Source organism: Centroberyx affinis, unplaced genomic scaffold, assembly GCF_046629955.1.
Source record: "Centroberyx affinis isolate AG114_WGS23_722 - 3 ecotype Tasmania unplaced genomic scaffold, CSIRO-AGI_Caff_v1 ptg000177l_1, whole genome shotgun sequence".
In the NCBI taxonomy this organism is placed as follows: Eukaryota; Metazoa; Chordata; class Actinopteri; order Beryciformes; family Berycidae; genus Centroberyx; species Centroberyx affinis.
In genome coordinates, this window is record NW_027278874.1 from 455,571 (window position 1) to 470,400 (window position 14,830).

Below are 14,830 nucleotides of genomic sequence, written 5' to 3' on the forward strand. Positions count from 1 at the left end.
TCACTCATACTCCTCCGTCTTTAGCACTCATTCCTTCCTCTTTCCCTTGTAAATTAGATAGCAGGAAAGGAAAGAAGGGAAGAGAAGAGAAGAAGACATGAAGAGGAGAAAATAAGAGAAAGGAGATATAGGAGGGGCGAAGTCTGCATATAGCAGGAAGTCCTGACTGACACCTGAGCTGTTGTCACCAGCAGCATGCTGTCAGGACAGAGGAAAAACAAACAAGCAATCCATTGAAACTCAGACAGTTTCACTCCAGCAGGACACACCCACCTGCTGCTGACATGAACCTTGTTGGAGTATGGGTCCATCTAACCAAGCAAAGATCAGCTACTAAGAGCACATCATGGTGTTAACAAGACATCAATGAAAGTAGTCTTCTTGATGACACTCATACTGCATCAATGTAAAGCTCTATACACAGAGTGCTTTGATCCCTTGTTCATTTCACCTAAAACTACTTCACTCACGAATGGGAGATGTAAATGAACAGGGAAAGACAGGTAAAAAAAAAAGATTTTTAAGCCTTGAGACAAAGGAGACATGGATAGTGCATCTCAAAATAAGAAAGGTGGAGATTTTATATTTGTTCAGATTAAATAGCTCAGAGAATGAGAACAACCCACAGAGTTTAGTTGTTGACAAAGTTGGATTGGCTGTCTCCACAGCCAGAACAGGCTGGACCAATTTGACCTTTCTCATGGCCATTTCAATGGCAATTGAAACGGCCTAGGAAGGAAGGAACTCCACTGTGGACTGGGTTGCTTTCATATATGGACTTTAAAATTTGACTTTGCTAAAGATAAACGTTCACAAACACGTCACACTGAGTCAGCGGTTACCTCTCACAATGTGATGCATTGTTTTGAAATCACTCTACTACTGACTGAGCCAGATTTGACACCAATTGTGGACACAGCTTACGTTACAACAAATAAAGCAACAGGACTGCTGTCCCTGATAATATTTGTGCTGTTTAGTTTTGGGTGCTTTGAAAAGGCCTGGGAGGTGGGATTTTCTTCTAAACCTGCTAAATTTGTCAGAGACAGTGGATGTGGGGGTAAATCTGGTCCAACTCTCGTAATGTATGAATGGAGCAGCCATATCCATACTACCAAAGTCACAAAAAACTAAATTTCAATAGTACTTCAATACTGTTGCAGAAAACTGAATTCAAGTTTCATAAACATTCAATAATTTCACCAAATGTGTTCTGGAAGCTGAAAATCCATTTCAACTTCACTTCCAGAGGGCAGATGCATGTGGATCGGAATAGTTAAAAGAAGAAGGAGGATTGGAAAAGACAGAGCCACAGTCTGGCTCTTGACTGCAGCAGTCAGAGTCACAACTGAAAACATGGCAACAGTGTCAAACAAAACTGAATCCAAGTCCACCTGTTTGACAAAAGTGGTGCCAAGAGTGACATATTGAACTATTTCACTCACGGAGCCAACAAAGATGAACACCCAACTGACATATCGCGACATATCTGCAAAGTGTGTTACAAAGCTTTCCAAGCCAAGTGTGGAATGTTGTTCTGTGACACTGCTTGATGGTTTTTCTTCGTTTGCCGTGGTACTGTAGCTGTATCGATTTTTGTCATACTAAACTTAGTATTGGTAATACCAGTTTTGGTACCTCGATATTGGTACCATGTTAAAACACTGACAACCGAGAATTTCTTATAAAATAAAAGGTAAACTTAACACATCTTTCAAAAAATATAACAAAATATCTGACACATAAAATCAAAAATAAAGTCTTTGTAGTCAGTTTTTTCCAACTAATTTTACCTTCACATTCACCGTTCCCTTGAATCCTTAAAGGGACAGTCTATATTTTCCGATGGATGGCAAAATGCGGGTATAGCTTAGTACCATTTTGAAATTTTGGTACCGCTGCACTCTTAAAGTACCAGTACACCCTGCAAACTAATTGGTATTGAGGTCAAAAGTCTCATATGGTGAAACACTAATCCATACATAGCCTATGTAATCGGCCACAACTCCCATCCCCTCTTTCCCACACACACACACACTGAGGGGTCTGGGTCTGGTGTCAGCACCACACTGACCTACTTTCTATTCTCTCACTGGCCTTTGTTCAGAAGCAGACTGAGCTAATGATCTCAGGAACAAACAAGCTAACGTTTAATCAGCAGCCTAGTCTCACTGAGGCTTTCTGGCTGAAGCCTCGTTTGGCTGCTTTAGGTCTGGGGTGAAGGATCGCTCCTCCTGCCTCGCTCAAAGGGAACAAAAAAGTTCTTCAGTAGGCCAAGAGGTCAGATCAAGAGCAGCTGAATATCTCAACAGATGAAAAGGGAAGTGTTGCATAGATTTAAATGTATTTAAATATTTGCAGACACTTTCTGCACAAATCCTGGGTTTACAAATCTGGTGTCAAGCTCTGAATTATCTACCAATACAAATGATCTGATGTGACTATGCTTTGTGCTATTAAACCAGGGTGAGCACCTACATAGAAACCTAGCTTGGCTGTTAGAGGAAAGGCGGAGGCTGAGCAACAACATTAGCTTACAAAATACAACAATCTAAAATCAATAAAAAAAATCATCATCCGGCATTAATGCTCTCCAAAAAATAACCAATAGTTTGTGGTCTCTGCCTGTTGTCAAACTCCATCCCTGCTGACCAACGACTGAGCGAGAGCCAATCAAATCAAAGCAAAACTATGGAGCACTCTGGATTTAAAAGGTTCCCGATTGGCTGCCTGGTACACTACACTTCTGCAAACTTTTCTTCCCGTTTCCCTGTGGTTAACTCGCCTAATGTTTGCTGAAACTTATCATTATTCAAGAAGTTGTAAATTAAACCTCTTGTCTCTTTATTAAATGTTTCACACAGTACCTGGTTCTAAACACAAAACAGCATTGAAAACGGGATGTTAATTATTTTGGCCAGCAAAAATGATTCTAGTTTTGTCGTTCACCAGCCCACGGCAGGTGTGCCAAGAAGTTCATTTCAGACACTGATCATGATATAAATATAACCAAATAAAAGCCATTCTTAAACTGCAGCACCCACTGACACTGGTCCTGGAATGGGCCCAGTAGCGAACCAGGGTCTCAGAAATTACCTCAAATTTCCTCCACCCTTCACATCGGCAAAACAACACCAGCAAACACTGTTTATAATCTTAAAATGTGTCTTGTCTTTACCTGGAGGTGTTCAGTGGAGCTGCTGCTCAGCTCGTCTCCAGACTCGGAGTCGTTGGTGCGTCTCTCTGAGCTCTCCCCGGCCGAGTCACAGTGTTGGGCGTTATCCACGTCCAGGGGCATCCTGACCAGATCCGGGGATCGGGCGCGGGTGCGGGGCAGTGTGTTACACCCGCTCTTCTGCGGGGGCTGGAGGGCACCGCCGTGGACGAGGATGTCGGCCAGCGCTCGGTCGTGGTCGGTGGGGCTGGCGGGGGCGTGGTGGTGGTGGTGGTGGTTGCTGTCCCGTCGCTGGATGGGAGGGCTGAAGCGTCCGGAGGAGGCGGATGGCGAGGAGGGCGAGCGCCGATAACTGGATTCGTGTCTGTGGAGGTTTTCGCCGGAGCGGTCCAGCTCCAGAGTGCTTGGTTTCACCCAGATGGCGCCGCCTGGTAGCAGGGGGGCGTTGCCTCCGGCGGCAGCAGGGTGTTGGATGGGTTTCGGCGGCGGCATGAGGGCTTTGCGGACCTCTCGGACGTACTGCGCCGGTACGTAGAAGGCTTTGGTCCCCTCCTCCTTCCTCACCTGCCACCAGTCCTCATTGGTTTTCTTGACCAGCATGTAGCATTCCCCTTGGTGGATGGTGATGAGGCGGTCCTTGGCCTTGTACTCATAGTCATACTCCACCTCGATGTAGACCTGGCCCGGGGCGATGGGCAGGTCCGCCATGATGCCTCTGACTGTCCACCAGGCAACTCACCGCAAGAGGAACATATTTATCAGCATGGCTTCAGGGACAAGGCTGGTGAGAAGAAAACAAGAGTTTAAAGTTATAATCCATGATATTTCCATATGAATACATTTCTCTCTCTATCACAAATTGATATAACACAAAAGTGATTCAACCTTTATCCAGTTCATGAAAGCTTTTAGGCCTACATTTGCTGTTCTAAACATCCAGTATCAGATAGTTGTTTCATGGTGTTGTGTCAAAAATTGCTTCCCGTGAAAAATATGTTTCCCCTGGCGGTGTGTCTTTGCCCTGATATCACACCATGGAAGAAAAAACTTAAATTTTTGTCGATCACTTTCCTATTGCTGGCATTTTAAAATCATTTCACAGGATTACAAAGAATTAAAGTAGCCCACTGTACGAGGCAGTGGCCAGGCTATACATCAGTCTACTTGTGTCTACTATAAGCTCCTTTGGGGATACAAAGTTGGCGAAACACTGAGACAAAATCCTCTGGCGCACAGGAAGTTTGTTTGGAATAAACAGAAGAAGAGCTAGGTGGTTAGCATGAGCAGCGATAGCCACCGTGGCTGAACAGACAAAAAAAAGAGCACCACTTACAGAAACTCAAACTTCAGTCAGCAAGGGGCTGAGAAGAAATGGTCACATACAAGGCATGTGCAGACACAGACAGTATCTGCCTCTTCATATTCTGTCTCTCTTACGACACACACTAACTCCGATATAAAAACAAAGACACAAACAACCTTGTTTTTTCAAAGTCCAATATTCCTGTAACCCGATCACAACAAATGAATAAAGATACAGACTGAAGAGCTGTAATCCTCTTCAAAGGCTGCAAACACAATCCAGCACAGAGACTCCCAGGCTCAGAGGTGGCTGAGCCGTACATAAGATTAGAGAGAAGGAGGGGAGACAGTAATGTGACTCACATGGTCTTTTCCCTCTACTGTATATCCGGCTCTCTCTGTCTTTCAGTTCAGTTCAATTAGCTTTATTAGCATGACAAAATTCTTTCTCCCTCTCGGTTTCTCTCTCTCCCCCTTTCTCCTGCTAAAACACAATAACACTGACAACTAGCTTAACAGCAACTGCGGCATGTTGCTTCTGAGTCAAGCGATTACTCAAATCACACACATATTTTCCTGCTGAGATCACACACACACACACACACACACACACACACACTCTTACAACATGAAATGAGCTCCGGTACACCTTGAGCAACCTGCACTTTGAAGTGAGTTTTTTTTTTTTTTTTTTTAAAGGGAACCAAACCCTAGGCTTCACAGGCTGAACAATCAACTTTTAAAGTGACTTCACTTTTAAAATGACTGGTGAAAACGGTCTGGGGCCAAATGAGAACAAGTAAATCAAGAAGCCAGGACAACTTCCAAAAGGCTTTTTTTCATTAAACTTACTGTACAGATGTTTTGCCAGTGGGTAGGAGTGTGCCAGTGCGTGACAGGAGTTGCTGTCATACATCGCCTGAGGCTTCCTCTGTGCCTCGGCATGGGCTATTTGGATAAAAAGCGTTTGTTCCAAGTTTCGACTAACGCTAGCTGGAGCCTAAAGGGTTTTTCATGTTGCCTCGTTGGCTCTGTTGAGTATTGGCTTTCTACAAAACGGCATATAGCCTAGATCTTACCCTACCCTATAACCTTGATTGAATCTGGTACAAAATGTTGCCACAACATAAAAAATGCCTTATGCCGCTCTTCTTTTTATCTGGTTTTTCTAGCACATCTCTCACAGCAATGTTGTCAAGGCATTGACCCTTACACCTCCTTACTATCAGTTGCATGCAATGTTGTTGATATAGGAATTGGAGTTTGTACAACTGCTGCACCATTGTAAATCACTCTAGGTCAGAGTGTCAGCTAAATGCCTTAAATGTAAATAGTAAACAAGTAAATATGTCGTCCCCCACGAATGATGCAGGCAGCCGCTGCTTGGGACAATCGGTAAAAAGATGCATGATCCCTCCAAGTTTCATCAAAGTCGGACAGTAAAAGTCAGTAATATTAGAGTCCCCATCAGGCCAATAAGAACACAGTACAAAATGTGTCATCTCTCCTAAGTTTAATCAAAATTGGACCAGTGGTGTCGGTGTTATTATTACGTTTGAGTTTAAAATTTTGACCTTAATTTATAAACGCCCCCATCAGGCCAATCGGTAACTTTTTAAATGCCAGATCACTGTACACAAATGCACCGCCCAACCCCCAAGTTTTATCACATGAAGGACAATAAAGACCATCTGAAATATAGCCTGTGAATCATTACTCGGATCTAGTCAAAGTGTATTCATGCTGCAATATCAACACAAATATTTATCACAGTTGATACTAGGACGGAGAGAGGTTCAATGAGCCGCATATTGATGGATTTGGGTGCTAGATATACACTGCCCATCAAAAGTTTGGGGACACATAGCTTCTGAAAGTGTTTAATACACAAGCATGTTTTCTTTGTTGGTTTGCAATAACATTAAAGAACAAGGTTTAGACACTTTGGATTTATTCAACACTCATCTTCATGTTCAAAGTATTACTAAATAGCTATTTTATGTTAACAAAAGCATTGCAGGCTTTATTCATTGAAAAATAACAGAGAAAATCAAACTAGAAAAGTACTAGAACAATTAGAAAAGGCAAGGTGTCCCCAAACCTTTGACAGGCAGTGTATATTCATTAAATTAAGTAGCCTACTTTCAAGGCCATCCATTCATTTTCAAACACTTTTAAGGCCTTATTTTATTTTTTCTCAAATCTACAAACATTCAGCGATTTTCAAAGCCCCGTGGGAACCCTGGATAATGAACTGTCTCGTCTGCACACTGTGGCCTTCCTACAGATCTACCTCACCCCAGCCAGCCACCCAGACCAAAACGAGACAAGGTCTAGAGGATTGTTAACCCCAACTAAGCCAACACCCAGACAGTGGTCTCAAAGAAAAGTGGTGCAGTCTGGCTGGGCCTCGTCTGAAAACACCCTGCTAATGGGGGGTTGGGGTTGGAGGATGGGAGGTTGGGGTCATCCAGATCTAGATGAAGAGGCAGGATATTACAATGGCAGCAGTAATTACAATGCCACAAAGCCACCAGTGTGTCATATCCAATGGGGCCTTAGCCTTAAAACCACAATGATGATTATCACTTTATCGGACAATTTAGACGAGGCAACAGAAATCTGTCTTTCTGTATCTCTATCCTAGATACACAGACACACATACAGCTCCTGATGTATATGGATTTCATCAGAGAAGTCAGCCAGTCAGAGAGTTCAGGGTCACTTTCAGTCCAGTGTCATTGCTGCAGATTGGGCGCTGTACCAGTCCCACAACAAATCTCTTTCATTGCCAAGGGGATGTGGCCAATCAGACAGTCTGAGAAAAACCTCATGGATCTATTCGGAGTGCATATTTGCAGCAAGCGTGCTTCAAAATACAACAGAGACTTATGTAGCTAGTTTATTCTTACCCAGTGTGTCTGAAAAATCCATAATTAACATGACATACTGTATGCCATTTGGGGGATGCTTGTATTCCATGAATGCATACATTTCTAGCATGGGTGGCCTAAGCGTTAGTGCCATCATGCTCTACCCACTGAGCTCCAGGGGAACAAAAATTGCAACTGAACTCAAAACTAAGCCACTTCTAAAGAGGGAAAGTCTTAAAAATAGGTTGTCCACAGAGCAGAAAGCAACACTGCGATATAGCCTCATTTAAAACCACATGCTTAAAAAGAGTCACAAGTAATCTTTTTTACAAGTGTTGCCAACATAAAGGTGCAGCTGAACCACAAATCTGGGCTAGGCGGCTATTATCGAGTATTGATATGCCATCTCCATTTAGGTTCAATAGTGCATTAGCTTAATCAAGGTCTGTGATTAGGTCTGATTAGGCTAACTCCAGCAGGATTACACTTGATACAGTGACTGGAGTGGTAATATCACCATGGATTACCATGCAGTGCAGGCAGCAACAGGTCCTGAGGGGAATCTCACCAAATCCATCAGCTATATAGGACGTCCATCAGCCATAACAAGAGAAGTGCCTTTGAAATTATGAGGAAAATATGTGATGATTTCAGTCTGACCATAGTCTGGACTCGCCCTGACAGCTTGAAACCATTTGACAATTAAAGAGTTTCATTGAATCCTGAAATTGAATCCTAACCTCAACAGTACCCCCAATGTGCTTTGCTTGCAGGCCAGCAAGTTTTTCAACTTCTGGATCTCATTTTGGAAGTAAACTCTTCACTTTTGTGTTTCGTTGTCATTTAGTTTTTGTTATCCTATTAATGTACGTTTTGTTGTTTGTTTTGAGGTGAGATTTTTATAAGCCGATAGAGAGTTGTTTTATCTCTGCACAATATCTGCACGAGTTTCATTTTTTTCTTCTCTCGGTTTTCTTTTATTGCTTTACGTCCATTTTCTCACCGTGTAGCCTAAATAAATAAAGCACGACTGTAAACAGGCTGGATGAGCTACATTTGGTGGGTGAGCAAAGTACAGTGGACTAATGAAGCATCAGACTGACTGTTGGCCTATCATGACAGGGACTGGCATGGCTTCAGGACCTGCCTCATTAACCTGTGACCTACTAATTCAGTTTGCTGGTCTAACAGGAAGAAGACCACTACACTTCTATTTCCATCTAATCCTCACGCTGAAGACATGTGGCTTCAGGAGCAGAATGGGTGAGGGACTTGCTTATAATCGTATATAGTGTATCACAATTTTAGTTTCCAGAGTTAATAAATGTAGCCCACTGGCATATCAGCAATATAATAAATAAATAAATAATTAAATAGGCTAAATAAAGAAAGAAAGAAAGAAAGAATAATAACAATAAATGTTATTTATATTTTATATTTTAAACAACTGTTACAAAATGCTTTCCAAAACAGTTAAGATAAATAAATACACTGAGTACATAGAATAGAAAACAAGAGTAGATTAAAAATGAAACCATATGTGACGTAAAGATAAAATAAAGTAAAATAAGAATATAAAAGGAGACAGACAGGGTTAACAAACAGATAAAAAACATAAGACATAAATTATATCAAAGACATAAAAAGACAAGACAAAAAAATATGAAAACATCTCCCTTTCACTTGAATAACCACTTGAAAATAGTTGAGATGTTGATATAAGATGCAAAAAGTGCAATAAAATAATTGTGTTCCTCAAATCATCGAGACTAATGATCACGATCGGGATGATCATTATTATCAGGATTATTATTGTAGCTGTACTGCAGCATTTCAGCCAGCCTGCACACACACACACATCTTCAAACCTAGGTGTGAGAGATAAGATCCGTGTCCTCTTCTGAACTGAATGCTCTATTTAACTCAATCTGTCATGGTGATGCACTTCAGTTAGGAGCTGTGTATTGTGTCCAGAGCTGGTGTAGTGTGGTTAAGACCCCTCACTATGGAGACGCATAGTAACCACTCCACGCTAAAGACTGAACACTGACTTCAACCTTCTCTCCTGTGCCTCCCTTCTGGAAATAATACCACAGTGTATCCTGTAAAAAAAAAAAAAGAGATTTGGAGCACTGCTAACAGGAGATGAAATTTACACCAGGAAAACGCCTATAAATTTTGGCTCTGGCTGGTGAGTTTCCTTACTCTATCAGCCACATCAGCAGCAAACTAATCATCATTTGGAGGTTCTTCTCTGTTCTAAAAACCCAGTGAAAATACTGAAAGTGGCTTGGGGAGTTTTGGGACTTACCAGCCACTGTAGCCGTTGGACCAAACATAGTTCCCTGCCCCGTTTTCTCTAGATTTCCCCTGGTTTCACTCACTGACATCCTACCTGAGTCTTCAGATAAATCACCAATCTGGACAGCAAGTTTGATACTTGTTGTTTCAGCCAGTTTACATGAAGACTGCTCTCCCCGTCTCAGATGAGTGACTACAACTAAACCCTTATTCAAAGTCACAATGAAATGAAAAATGACTTTTTACACTATGTTAACAGATTTTTCACGCTATAATATACTTCCATTTAACAATAAATGTCAAAATCCCATTACATTTACTTCCTGGAAAACAGTGTATCTCACCTGATCGTGTAACAGGAGGCGTGAATAAAAATTCCAACCAATAAAACCATCACAGATTTTTTTTAACAATCCTGCCCCTCCCATCAAATAAAACTGCCTCTCTCTCCCCAACTGATATTTCATTGATTTAGACTTTTGAATGATCCCTCTCCGCCCCCAATATCCTTTTTCAACAGGAAATCCATCAAATTAAGGAAGCAAGATGCTCTCAAAATGCCATTTCATTACGCAAGTTGACAAAAAACACATTCTTATTTATTCTTCTTCTTATTTAAGCAGTTGGGGGTCAAGTGCCTTGTTCAAGGGCACCTCGGCAGTAGTTGCTTTTTTGGGGGGATGAGGGGGGTGGAGAGGGGGGCTCGTATCTCCTTTAGAGCTGCAACGATTAATCGATTAGTTGTCAACCATTAAATTAATCGCCAACTATTTTGATAATCGATTAATTGGTTTGAGTAATTTTTTAAGAAAAATAAGTCAAAATTCTCTGATTCCAGCTTCTTAAATGTGAATATTTTCTGGCTTCTTTACTCCTCTATGACAGTAAACTGAATATCTTTGGGTTGTGGACAAAACAAGACATTTGAGGACGTCATCTTGGGCTTTGGGAAACACTGATCCACATTTTTCACCATTTTCTGACATTTTATAGACCAAACAACTAATAGATTAATCGAGAAAATAATCAACAGATTAATCGACAATGAAAATAATCGTTAGTTGCAGCCCTAATCTCCTTCACTTATCCCCATCTAGATTAAGCATCAGCATCACTGACCATGAGTACTTCTATTTAGTAGACACTGACAGTACAAATCCACTGAGACTCCAATCAGCAAATCAGAGGGACCGCTTCTATTTGAAGTGATGGTAATAAGATTTACAGTGAGGTGGGGTGGGGTGGGGTGGGGTGGATGGGCGGGTCTCAGTGACAGGAGGCTCATGAATAAAACCCAGCTACAGTGTGAAGTGTGAGAGCGATGGGAAGGGAGTAGAGTTGTGTCTGGGACTATTTGACCCGATCTGTGCTGGAGAATCTGCTGTCGTCAGCACGTAGGTAACAAACACACCCTCCAGTTTTCTCACACCTCAGCAAAACAGAAAGCAAATACCTTGGAAGGAGTTTCCAACATGAACTATGAAATGTGTGATGGCTTTCGAACTGAAAAGCGGGCAAGTCGGGCCACGGCATCGCTCTTCTGTGTCAGGTCTCATGTGACTCTCATTAGCAGAATTCAAATTTTTTCTTTCCACAGCCGAGCTGCCAATGATAACTTTTCGTCAGTTTTCATTTAGACAGAGTGAACTTTGTGCTGATGCTCTCTCTCTCTCTGGATGGAGTTATTTAAAGAGAGAGGGGAGGAGGGTCAGAGAGAGAGAGAGAGAGAGAGCGAAAGCAGGGGGATAGAGGAGGACAGAGAGAGAGATAGAGAGGGACAGAGAGAGAGAGAGAGAGAGAGAGAGAGAGAGAGAGAGAGAGAGAGAGATAGAGAGAGAGAGAGAGAGACCAAAAGCAGTGGGATAGAGAGGGACAGAGAGAGATAGAGAGGGAGAGAGAGAGAGAGAGAGAGAGAGAGAGAGAGACAGAGAGAGAGAGACCAAACCAGGGGTATAGAGAGGGACAAAGAGAGAGACAGTGAGAGAGACAGAGAGAGACCAAAAGCAGGGGGATAGAGAGGGACAGAGAGAGAGAGGCAGAGAGAGAGAGAGAGAGAGAGAGAGTGAGAGAAAGAGAGACTGAAAGCAGGGGGATAGAGGGGGACAGAGAGAGATAGAGAGGGACAGAGAGAGAGAGAGAGAGAGCAAAAGCAGGGGGATAGAGAGGGACAGAGAGAGATAGAGAGGGAGAGAGAGAGACAGAGAGAGAGAGAGAGACCAAACCAGGGGGATAGAGAGGGACAGAGAGAGAGAGACAAAGTGAGACCAAAAGCAGGGGGATAGAGAGGGACAGAGAGATAGAGAGGGACAGAGAGAGAGAGACAAACAGAGTGAGAGAGAGAGAGAAAAAAAATATGCTATAGACCTTACTAAGCTCACTCTGAAACCAACTATATAAGTTTGTGTGGCTACTGGAGAACCACAATATTAACACAGGACCCCGATGTTCCATGTATAACATTAGGAACAAGCAGAGCCACTCAAGTAGTGCATTGCGACCTCTGGATGTAGCCACACCAAATATAGGCTCACGCTGTCCTAAACAGCTTGATTCAGCACAGTCTGTCCTAGTTAGGCACCTCTCACCACCACTACTTTCCTCCAATATGACCAAATAGGCCAAACTCGACTCCCTTAGGTCCCCAGCTACTGACATAACCACAGTCTGTCATATATCAACAAACCACAGCAGGCTGCAGCTCACTGGTCGTTTAATGCAACCAGAGGGAATACAGAGATGGGAGTACACACAGTAATAGGACATCTTTGGAGATAGGTAGGTTACCTGTTGTAAGATCAAAAAACAGGCAGCAGGTTTACTGAATGAGTCACCGCTTGATCATGTGAATGCTTGACAAATCCAATTCAATATCACGTCTTCCTTTCCCAACACACCAGTTAGTAAGCCATTCTGGTCACTGTTACTACCAGTGACGTAGTGGTAAATAAACTGGTTCATAAACTAGCTCCAGACAGTGATCATCATAAGGCATCACAGCCACCAATATGAACACAAATCAATTATACTATGTACTATGATTTACACACATGCCATAAAGATTGGTTTCAGCTTATAAAATTGGGTAAACAACATGGTGCATTATCACCTTCAAACCTCATTTATTATCATTTCAAGTGCTCACCTTATCCGTCTCAGATGTTATGCAACTTTACACATAACCTGCTCTCTTCAGTATGCTTTGAAACCAGTAGTGCCAGTGTAGCTTCCTAACAGGTTCATTTTACTGCTGATAATGAGTTGAACCATAACCAAAAAATCATTATAATATGCCTATTGGGGCTTACAGTGTGTCTGAGGTACTTAACAGTGAGTTCATAGTGACATTATGGTACTTAATGGTATTTTCTATCTCCTATGATAACACTATAATATTCCTATAGGGAGTTGTAGTTTTGTGACAGTTGTAGAGCGTTTTCTGTTCTGCTCTATTCTATTATGGGATTAGTTTATTGTACTTTTTTAGTAAGGGTGGGGCTTTAAGTTGTGTCTACCGTGTGTAGGCAGTCTGTTTAGTCTGGAGGAGTCAACACTAAATGCTTAAGCATGAAGTTAGCAAGCTTGGCTAGGTGGCTGACCTAATCTGTCGCTAACGTTTGCTAGCTAATTAGCTTCTAGCTAAACATTCCTGAATGCCAAAGCCGTAGAGTGGGAAGACAGTCAAAGATATATACCTTACCTTCTCTTCTGCTGTGATTCACTCCGTGGGGAAAAGAAGAACACTTCACTTCTCTTGGGTGAGAGTTAAATTCCCATAAACTTTCCTGTCGTCCGTCCACCGTCTGAACCAGTTCGTTACTTGTCAGCCTGAAGTAGCTGTGCTCCCCTCTCCTTTCCCTGGCCGGTGATCCACAGCACTGCTCGCTCCCGGTGATTCACGGCTGCCAACTTTGGCAACTACCTACAAGCGAAGATCGTCTGTTGAGAAGATGAATCACTCAGCACATTTAAAAAAAGGCTGAGCCACCTTCCGGTCTGCAAAAACACCTCACCCACACACTCTACTCAGGAGACTGCGTAAGCATTGCCGTTACCATAGCAACCGATCTGGACCACGCACCTGAAACAAAAACTAGCTACTCACAAAATAAAACTTTACTCTGAATGTTAACAGCACCTTTAGTTCGTCTATAAGTTGGTCCAAATAAACCGCAGATGTTTTTTTTTAACGGAAGAGTTAACGTAACAGTTAACCAATACATTGATGGACAGCGGAGCCACGTTTGTGGTAAGCGGAAATACCAATAGAGTGAGAGCTCTTTGCCTCTCCCTACTCTCTGCTCCAAGCCCTCAGGTGTCTCGGACGCAAACGGGGAGTCAGCGCCACCTTGTGGTCCACACTGGAACTACATCCACACTGCGCCGAGGAAAGCGCAGGGGCGTGTAGTATTTGGGGGTTGAATTATTGAATTAATGGCACCACTTAGCGGTTTTGATGATTATTTTCTGTTATTTTTTTATTTTCTGATCCTATTACAGTAGACTACTAATATATATAATTTAGAGAATGTGTGAATATACACTAAACGGTCAAATAATTCTTTAAAATGAGAACTTTGAAAACCCTACAACCCACTAACTACTGAAACCTCTCACTGGGGTTTACTGAGGACTTCATCCTTACAGCTTTCTGGTTTAACCAGATTAACCATGGCTGCCTAAGTGTCTTAATCTAATTCAGGTATTAATCCAGGTGGACCAATGACTACAGCAGACTTCACTTGTAAGGAACACACTTCATAGTGGATCTACTATATGGTTCATGAATAGAAAATCTTTTTATGACATTTATATTACTTTCATACCATACAAAAAAATAATATGTGCATTTAAATTCATGGAGTGAATCTGTGGAATGGTTTAGATGTAGAAATCAAAATGCAAATATAAATCAGTTTAATAAGTACAAAAAAAAAATTTTTTTAAGATGTACAAAATATGAGATGTACAAATAGGCTATGTATTAATATATATACTATATATGGATATATTGATGACATGATTAATTAGGGAAAGCGGGTGGGGCAAAATACATTTTTACTTCTTCCTACTGCTTTTCAAACATAATCCATACTGACTACATTTTGTTTGTCAAGAATTTACTGTTCTCATTTTTATTGCGGGTTTTTTTTTGTTGCTTTTTTGATGGATTTTCTTGTCT

The 14,830-nt window shown here is 41.9% G+C and overlaps 1 protein-coding gene across 1 annotated transcript in view; it reads right to left on the minus strand.

Annotated features, from left to right (window-relative positions):
• Positions 1–13,512, minus strand: part of LOC139657561 (rho GTPase-activating protein 12-like) — a 68,925-nt gene extending 55,413 nt beyond the window's left edge. Inside the window, 2 exon segments of the mRNA XM_071535452.1 lie at positions 3,179–3,956; positions 13,349–13,512. Of these exon segments, the coding sequence (XP_071391553.1) occupies positions 3,179–3,883 (705 nt within the window). The 5' untranslated portion in view covers positions 3,884–3,956; positions 13,349–13,512.
• Between the last annotated feature and the right edge of the window lie 1,318 nt (positions 13,513–14,830).